The sequence below is a fragment of the Microchirus variegatus genome, assembly GCF_963457635.1.
Source record: "Microchirus variegatus genome assembly, chromosome: 1".
In the NCBI taxonomy this organism is placed as follows: domain Eukaryota; kingdom Metazoa; phylum Chordata; class Actinopteri; order Pleuronectiformes; family Soleidae; genus Microchirus; species Microchirus variegatus.
In genome coordinates, this window is record NC_139802.1 from 26,644,998 (window position 1) to 26,654,889 (window position 9,892).

A 9,892-nucleotide genomic window follows, 5' to 3' on the forward strand; every position below is an offset into this window, starting at 1 on the left:
CTACTCCTGTTTTGGTGCCATGATGTTGAAATGCTGCTCTGTAATAACAGAAATTCCAGGACTCTTCAGTATACAGTGCATGTAAACAGGGAACATTTACGTAGTGTCATCGTTGAGCTGTCACTACAAACTCACTCACTTTGTGAGTTTGTAGAGTACTTTGTGAGTACTGGTGAATCATTTGATTCACCAGTATATTAAGTAAGACGAGCAGCTGAGTTTTGCTCTGTCTGGACTCATCTTTTTTTGTTTGTTTTTCCTCCTGGTGTCACGAGGAAAAAGTGACATAACTGTAACGTTACTACTCATGTCACTGCTAATATCACCACACACCCTGGTTGACATTGCTGCTTACTTCATGCTGTTCTGAGCCATGACGGGATGTGCGTTCTAATAGCTGTACATATTTAACCTGGTACACGTCTTTGCCAGCTGGTCATTATATCATTTCTGAAGTGAACTCAGTATTTGCTGTGATATTTACAAGCATATGAACATATGAGTAACCAAAGCAGGCAGAAGAAACAAGTCCCCAAACTAAGGTTATTGAACAATACAACCTTTCTTTTATCTAACCCATCTCAAAAATATCTAGATTTCTAGAATGTTTTTTCCTTCACACACTACAGGGCCTTAAAATGTCTTGAATTCTCCTAAAATTTCATAAAAGGTCTTAAATACAATTTTGAAAGGTCTTAAAAATCTATTAACGCTACCTTTATTTAAAACATGCATAAACTTCAGTCTTGCGTTGAAATGTTCAACGCAAGCTATGTCAAGATTGCAATAACATAACTACAACACGGAACTAAAGTAGGCCACCTGTGATGCCTGGTGAGAATTTATCGAGCACCACTAGCTAGCGTGCTGTGCGCGCGCCGCGGTGTGTTACACCTTAGCATAGCAGCTGAGAAAACTTAATGAAAGTCCAACAAAGTTCAACGATTTGTGGCTCCAATTTTCCTTGATGTCTTTTTTGCTTCTTTTTTTTTGCCAGTATGGATGTGAAATGGGTCTTAAATTGTATTCATTATGGTCTTAAAAAAGTCTTAAAAAGTCTTAAATTTGACTTGTTGAAACCTGCAGAGACACTGTACAGGAAATACCTTGATTTACAAAATGATATCCATACAGAAAGAGTGTGCTAAAAGAAACTGTAACATCTGCGAAATACCTGCTGTGAATGGACAGCACCTGCAGCAGCAGAAGCCTGTCTATTTATCCTCCACCCAGGTGATGATGCAGCAGCTGTGGGTGGTGTCTCCCTTTCTTCTTATTAGCCAGAGGATCGCTGGTACTATCAGCAGTCTGACACTAGACCCACTCTGCTGACTAACTATTCCACAGACAAGTCGTGCAAGAAACCTGCAGTTCAGGAGGAGGTAAGTGTCAGCTTACAACAAGGGCTCACTCACATCTAGATGTTTTTATTTGCTCATACATTTTGTAGCACACACACATCAGCTGCTGCATGACAAACTTCATTAATACATTTTAAGAGTTGAAGTATGACTTACATCACTATAATGTTATCATTTCACAACCGTTATTATTGGAACAGCTAAATAATTAATTCAAAATAAAAATGTTCAGAAAATTCAAAAAGTTTAATTGCAATAGCACAACTCTGAATGATGATGTTACTGGTAAATCCTGTGTTAACTACTATTTTCTGTTAACAAATATCTGTTGTGAAAAGGTCTATTTCACCAGGTTTATTCAAGACATGAATTACATACACCTGTCATATGAGTTAAACTTCAAGTGAGTCAAGTGAAGACAAGTGGATAAACAGTGTGGAAAACCACTGCAGGGGTATGCGTATGAGATTCAAATAAAATTACTAACATCCATCATGATATTGCAATGACAATATTTTACAGAATATCAAAATAAAAATCTGTTTTGATATGTAATGTTCAAAAAGTTGACAAAATAAATCAAAAACAGACATTTTGATGAGGATGATGATGATTTATTTAAACACATAAGATAAAACAAAATATAAACAATAAACCACAGACCAAACAATAACTTAATCAAAATTATCCATGTTCATAAGAGTGGGAAGACTTTTTCAATTTATTTATCTATCTATACATATAGATAGATAAATAAATTGAAATAGTCTTCACAGTCACCCAGCTACACTATTTATATATACATATATTATCATGATATATTATATATAATGTAAGTAGCATCATGAGCAAAAAAGTGCAATGTTTTGAATGTTCTCCTGCTGTCATTGCAAAAATTAAGCGACACGGTAAACTTTAATTTATATGATGTGCTGGTTTATGACTCATTGCCCTCCACATAGCAGAACATAGTGTGATGAGGGTCTTTCTAGTGGAAAAAAAGAGGTCCTCTCATTTCTGACAGAACAGTTCCTGGTGACACCAGTGATTCTAGAATAATATACAGTACACGTGCATTTCGGGAGTGTCCATACCATGTATTTCTGGTTAGTGTAGAATTTAAACTATTTGCATGTGTACATACACAGCATGTTTTAGGTATAGAGGAAACAATCAATCATGAATGGTTCTAGCACACGAGAGGCAGACAGAGAAGCGACTATCATCTAGCAGCTTTTGTATACGTCCAACATGGTGGCCATCGAAGAGCAGCTGTCTTTCGATTCGGCTCTTTCCTCCATTTTAAGGGATTTGCTCCACAGAGCTTCCCCAGACTAAAACTCATTAGATAACCATTATTAGATAGCATCGCTCAGATGCTTTTTTACACATTTTCTGTAGCTCTGGAAACTTCATCCGGATCATTGGTCTGTTTGGTTGTACAGTGGATTGATCCAATTGCCTACAGAGAGGGAGGAAACTACACCCTTTCCAGACTCTTGCACAATCTCAAATGATATTGAGATGTGATTTGGCATTAGCCAGGCTAAGAGAAACCAGTTCAAAAAGTGAGCAAGCACTTGGCATCAGTGGCGAGAAATACTCAAATAAATCTCAACTGGACATCTGCTTTGTCCAGTTGGGGTGAAAGGAAAAATGGGGGATGAAGGAAAGGAAGGGGGACAAAAACTACAGTATACTGTGCTACAAGGGTCAAAATCAAAGCATCTAAATAAATGTGGCATTCAGTGTGTTAGAGTGAGTGGTCTTTTAACTGAAAGTGTGTGGGTTCGATTCCCAGTTCCACAAGTCTACATGCCAATGTGTCCTCAAGCAAGACACTTAACCCCACACTGCTCCTGACGGCAGTGCGTTAATGGGTATTAATGGGTATACTGTGTGATCGAAAAAATGGACTGCACAGTATTGATGTGTGAGTGAATGGGTGAATGGCAAAACTGCAATGTTAAGCAGCTTTCATCAAGACTAGAAAAGTGCTGTATAAATACAGAGCATTTACCATTCTAAATTGACCATAGGTGTGAGTGTGAGAGTGGAAGGTTGTTTGTGATTTGTCCAGGGTGTACCCCACCTTTCGCCCTATGTGAGTTAAGACCCATGACCCTCATGGGGATGGATGGATCTCAATCATTCAAGTTGCATTAGATATGGCTCCAGCACACTAATGAATGAAAAAAAGTGTAAATTTGCATTAAATTATATAAGTTTAAACATAACAGGATCATGAAAAGATGAACTGACAATCAGCATTGTGACAAGTCATGGCTTGTCCTCTCAAAGAAAGACGTGAGAAAGACAGACAAGCCACAACAGATAAATCAATTATTTGTGCAACATAAATTGGTCATAAATGTGTTTCTTTCAAAATAAGAGCGCCAAGAGCCGAAATTAATTTATAAATGTCTGTGTGTTGCAGGATCAAGATGACCTCTTGTGGCTCCCTCAGTCAAAATACACATCCTGTACACTGCATCTTCTAAGCTGAAAAACCACAACCTGCATTGATTCACAAAGATGAACCAAAGTGGAATGGATACAAGAATTGGATGACAGCTAAACATATTTTCAAGAAGGATTTTTTTTATCGAACGCCTTCCCTTTATGTTTGCTTAAAACTGAACGGCAGATAGATTACATTATTGCTCAGCTTCTCGACTGGCCACTTTTACCTAAAGGTCAGAGTTAAAAAAGTTGTTTGAATATTAATTATTGTAATCATCAACCCCCTCTAACCTAGTTAAGAAAGTGCAAAGATCACTTCACCCTTGAAATTGAAATTACTTAGGTGTCAACTCAGCTGATATATTCAAACATGGCCACTGCTGCTGCCATGGAAGTGGCAGACATCAGTGTTGTAATTCTCTACTTCATCCTGGTGCTAGTGATTGGTTTCTTGGCAATGTGGAAATCCAATCTCAGCACAGTGAGTGGCTACTTCCTTGCTGGTCGCTCCATGAACTGGGCAGCTATAGGAGCTTCCCTATTCGTCAGCAACATCGGAAGTGAGCATTTTATTGGACTTGCAGGATCTGGAGCTGCGAGTGGTTTGAGTGTAGCTGCGTGGGAATTGAATGCCCTGTTATTGCTCCAGCTGTTAGGTTGGATTTTCATCCCTGTCTATATTCAGTCAGAAGTCTACACCATGCCAGAATACCTGTCCAAACGGTTTGGGGGGAGACGGCTGAAGGTGTATTTTTCAGTGTTATTGCTCATCCTTTACATCTTCACCAAGTTATCAGTGAACCTCTATGCTGGAGCTTTGTTTATCAAGGAATCATTTGGATGGAACTTGTATTTGTCAATCACCCTGCTCGTCGCCATGACTGCTTTGGTGACAGTCACTGGAGGCCTGGTTGCTGTCATCTACACGGACATAGTCCAGGCGTTCCTCATGATTGCAGGAGCTCTCTGTCTTACAGGCATCAGCCTCTTTAAAGTGGGAGGACTTGAAGGTTCATTATGCATTGTGCAAGTTATCATTTATCATTTATACAATGTATTTAATTTTATCTGTATACTTTCTCAAAAGTAAACCACATCCTGCTATGTTATTTTAAGGGTTATGGGTCAAGTACATGGAAGCCTCACCAAACATCTCAGCCATCTTGATGGCTTCACCTAACCTGACATTTTCTGAATCCTGCCACCACCAACTTAACCCAAGGCCGGATGCACTGAAGATCCTTCGAGGCCCAAATGATCCAGATCTGCCTTGGCCTGGTTTTTTGCTGGGCCAGACACCTGCCTCTATCGGGTACTGGTCCAAGTCTTTACTTTTACACTTTTTATTACTGAGCTACAGTTAAGTGTAGGCAGGGGCTTACATCCCTATTATTTCTGTCCTAAATCACTAGATTTTTTTGTACATACCAGTGATTATTACTGTGTGTTCCAGGTACTGGTGTGCAGATCAAGTGATTGTGCAACGGGTCCTAGCAGCAAAGAACATCGCCCATGCCAAAGGTTCTACGATCATGGCTGGCTTCCTGAAAATCCTGCCCATGTTTGTTATCGTCATCCCAGGTAAAGTCATTCATCGCTGTTCTTATCTCTAACATCTAAAAACTTGATTGTATGCTCATATGTATGTATCATGGTAATTCCAGGAATGATTGCCCGGGTCCTTTTCACTGATGAGTTGGTGTGTATCAGTCCAGAACACTGTCTGGAAGTGTGTGGTTCAGCAGCTGGCTGTAGCAACGTGGCTTACCCACGGCTCGTCATGTCAGTGATGCCCGTTGGCCTCCGAGGTCTGATGATGGCAGTCATGATTGCAGCTCTCATGAGTGACCTGGACTCCATCTTCAACTCAGCAAGCACCATCTTCACACTGGATATTTACAAGATGCTACGGAAGGAAATATCTTCCAGAGAGCTGGTGATAGTCGGCAGACTGTTTGTGGTTTTTATGGTGATAATAAGCATTGCATGGGTGCCAGTCATTGTTGAAATGCAGGGAGGACAGATGTTCTATTACATCCAAGAAGTATCAGATTATCTGACTCCACCCATAGCTGCTCTTTTCTTGCTCGGAGTCCTGTGGCATCGATGCAATGAGATGGGTGCTTTTTGGGGTGGGATAACAGGCTTTATACTTGGAGCCGTGCGTCTGGTGCTAGCATTTTTTTACCGTGAACCTCACTGTGACCAACTGGATGAGCGCCCATCTTTCATCAAAGACATCCATTTCATGTATGTGGCAGCTATCTTGTTCTGGGTATCCACATTAGTGACCATTGTTGTGAGTCTCTGCACTCCACCCCCCACAAAAGAACAAATCGCAACAACTACTCTGTGGGGTTTAAACAAGAGAAAGAAGCTAAAACTGCAAGTAAAGGGAAATGAGGAAAGCATTAATTCTCTGAAGCCCCTTAACAGTGGAAGCTTAAATGGAAACACTGAGTTTGGTAAAGAGTACAGAGACCACCTCAATGGCATTGACAATTGTGAAAATGGTCAACCAAGCAATGGCAAAACAAGCAAAGCAATGTTAGAGGAAGGAGATGGAGGGGGAGTGAGGGATGGGGAGGAGGGCTGCTTTGAAGGAGGGGGAGCACACAGCAGGAGGTGCATAAGGGTGCTCGAGTGGGTGTGTGGCTTCAGGGAGAAACCATCCAAGGATCGGGTCATTATAGCTCAGGAACAGGAGAGGATCGCTGATGAGCTTCTCCAAGAACCTCCACAAACCAGAATCATCCTGACATTAGGAATGGTAGTGATTTGCTCCACTGGCATGTTCCTCTACATCTATTTTTCAATATAGACCCACCCAAGTAAACCTGAGCATCCACTCATACACTTCTATGGTCTTGAACGACTTGCCTTGAATGGCTACCAAAGCCATCAGGTAGACCAAACCAAAGGGGCTCATGAGTACAGCACTGACAGCTACTCAGCCTGAGATTTTTCACAACATAGAAATTCTATATTTTCGATGTTGACTTATTTAGTTTGTACTTATTTTCACAACACATTTACAAGAGATTTACACTGCTCTGCTAACAGCTGGACACCAAGCAATATGTCTGCCCATCAAGAACTAAAGTGCAACACAAGCGCTAGCTGAATGTTTAGCGTGTATGTGGTTAGCTCAATCACTATATGACCCAAATACAGCTTTTGGACAAAGGTTTTTCCATTGCCAATGTTTTTTTGTCAGACAAAGTGCACCCAATGGCAGACACAGTGGACATCACATCACCATTACTGATTACAGATTATCAACTCTTGCTACATAGTCAGCCATGACAGACACTTTTCTGCGAAACTCTGATAGTCGCCTCCAACACCAAGCAATATTCCTGCCCAACACGCACCCTGTTAGAGTGGAGTCTTCCGGATAACTACATTAAATTACATAAAATCAAATTACACTTATTTGTTGTTAAGCCAATGCACAAAAATATTATTTTTATATTATTTTTGCACTAATGCACTCATTTTACTCATAATGACTGTTTCCTAAAACGAATACTTTTTCCTGTGGAATTTAAAGCAAATTAAATAAGATTTATATTGATCTAATTTGACTGTATTTGTGCACTTTTTTTCTTTTTTTTTAAATTGCATGAAGCACAGCAGGTTTGAATTAGCAGTGTTCGGATGTTGTATGCTATGACTATATGGATGTTTTTTTTTACAGATTTTAAGAACATTTAAGATGAGCCTATACCTTTGTGTATGACATTAAAAAAAATTAAATATATGACATTGAATGAATTGATTTTTACTGTGACATGCAGTTGCTTTTGTATGCATAATAACATGATTTTGAATTTGTCCCAATGGGGATGTCTTTAGTATTTACACTGTGAAAATGTCATAGTGAGGCTTATTTTAATACAAATATGTATCTAACCCCATCATTTTTTTAAAGAACATTTTAACACATCTGCATTAGTAATACCTTCTTATTTCTGCACATATGCATGATGCACATTCTATGCCTACCAGTTTGTGGTTTGTACTATTCTTTAAAATTTAAATGCTGTCTTCCATGCAGATTTTTTTAAAATATTTTTACAAATATAAATGTTGATGTTGTATTGATTTTTGAGTAATGTTTTCACATTGTGGCTGATGGTGAAGCCATAAATCCCTAAACTGATGTTTTAGGTGTACACTCATGCACAATTAAAACAAGGATGGATCTACTGTGCATCAGTCTCCTTTTATTTAATTTCTCAGTCAGTGATGCTGACGTGTGTTCCCCGAAATAGGATTCCAAGATGGCTGCCACCCAGTGCTTGGAAAATAGTTCTTGGATACATCATGAGATTGAGCATATGATCCTTCTGACTGATTATTATATGATGTCCCTAAACTGTAGGTTACTTGTCACCATTGACAGGTCATCTCCTATTGGACAACATTTAATCAAACTGGTCGTTACGCTCTGTTTAAAGCCCTGCTGCAGGTGGGCTGTGTGTATGAGGGCCACTGTATGTTAAACACTGCAGACTGTTGAGAGACCACATGCTCTGGGCTAACTCTGAACTCATGTGCTTGACACAGAGTGGAAAAAAGAACTCCCTGGTGATGCTTTGTTCACAATAGCAGTTTCTTTTAAAGAGGGGCATGCAGACCCTCAAGTGGACCAAATATTAAAACTCAAGGACATCTTATCCTCTAATACCGTTATCTGATCACAATTACATTTTATTCAATGGCTATCTAATGACCACATTTTACTTTTTTATTAGCAAATGTCAAATATCTAGCTTCCCAAACTTCTGAGGTTTCATGCCCCTATTTTTTTTTCATTATAGCAACAATACTTTATAACATTGAATTTAACAGATTCTATTAAAGATATATTTTCTATTTCCAGTGCATCATCATAAATAAACATAATCATAATATTGATCAAAAATGATTACACTCATTACACTTAAGTTCTACAGTATGTCATGTTTCTATGTGTGGTGACAGTGGTAGAATGTGCACTCTCTTTCAAATGCAAGATTGTGAGTTTGATTTCTGGTTCTGCTCGTCGACATTCCAAAGATACTTAACATACTTGCATTACATGTAAATTAGCAGACGATTTTATCCAAAGTGAGAAAGTACAATAACCACACCTTGCTCTTGAAAACTGCGTTGTCATCAAGACGAGCGCAATAATACAGACCATAAAAATGTAAATGACAAAGTGAGACATCAGATTATTAGACATATTTTATTGTCGTTTAATTTGGCATTTGGGCTTTTTTCTAAAAAAATATATTATAAAAATAATATAATGAATTTGATCAATTGGAGCATTTGTCTCTGACCCACCTGCAATCCTGCCATGGCCAACCAGTGCACTGCAACCCACACTTTGGGAAGGGCATACTGTGAATAACAGATACATTTCATTACCTCTATCAAGGGGGTTATAATGTTGCCTTTTATCTGTGAGCAGCGTAACTAAAAAAGCAAGGACATTTATAGTGAGATTCCCTGACGATGTAGGTTGTGGATCAAGGGAGAAATGGTTTGTTTGATGGTGATCTGCACATGTATCACCCAAACCCAGCAACCTTGGTGATGTTTTTGTGTACTCTGACTGAGGCTTTGTGAGTAGCATAAAAAGTTGTAGGTTATGGCTCAAGGAGGGAAATATTAGAATGATGATTGGTGTGATGTGGTGCAGGGTTCAAAAAACAAGAATAAAAACAAGTAGATGTTGTCCTGCTCCAACACACCAGATTCAAATGAATGGGTCCCAGATTGAGAACATTTCAAAATGCTATCCTTGCACTTTCGTGTAGACGAGTACGTTACTTTGGGAAAGTGATGGTGTCATAGTCCCCACTTCTGCTTGCCACTGGCAATAACAGGTATTTTTGCTTTAAGGCAACAGTGCTATCCACTACTCGCCATGTGACCCATCTTTAGATAATAATATAGTTCATTCATCGTTGTTAAGCTCTTAACAAAACGTATTTACTCATATGTTTAGTAGTGGCTTTTCAGTCACCTGCAGTTTATTGACACTTGCAATGCATAGGAAAGAGAACGTAAAC

The 9,892-nt window shown here is 39.1% G+C and overlaps 1 protein-coding gene across 1 annotated transcript; it reads left to right on the top strand.

Moving 5' to 3' along the window:
* Positions 1-4,194: 4,194 nt before the first annotated feature.
* Positions 4,195-6,645, top strand: LOC310933162 (sodium/myo-inositol cotransporter-like; the record flags this gene model as incomplete). The annotated part of the gene is made up of 4 exons (XM_083896584.1): positions 4,195-4,834; positions 4,941-5,136; positions 5,278-5,405; positions 5,489-6,645. 4 exons carry the CDS (start codon positions 4,195-4,197, stop codon positions 6,643-6,645), a joined length of 2,121 nt encoding a protein of 706 aa, XP_083752710.1.
* Positions 6,646-9,892: the final 3,247 nt, after the last annotated feature.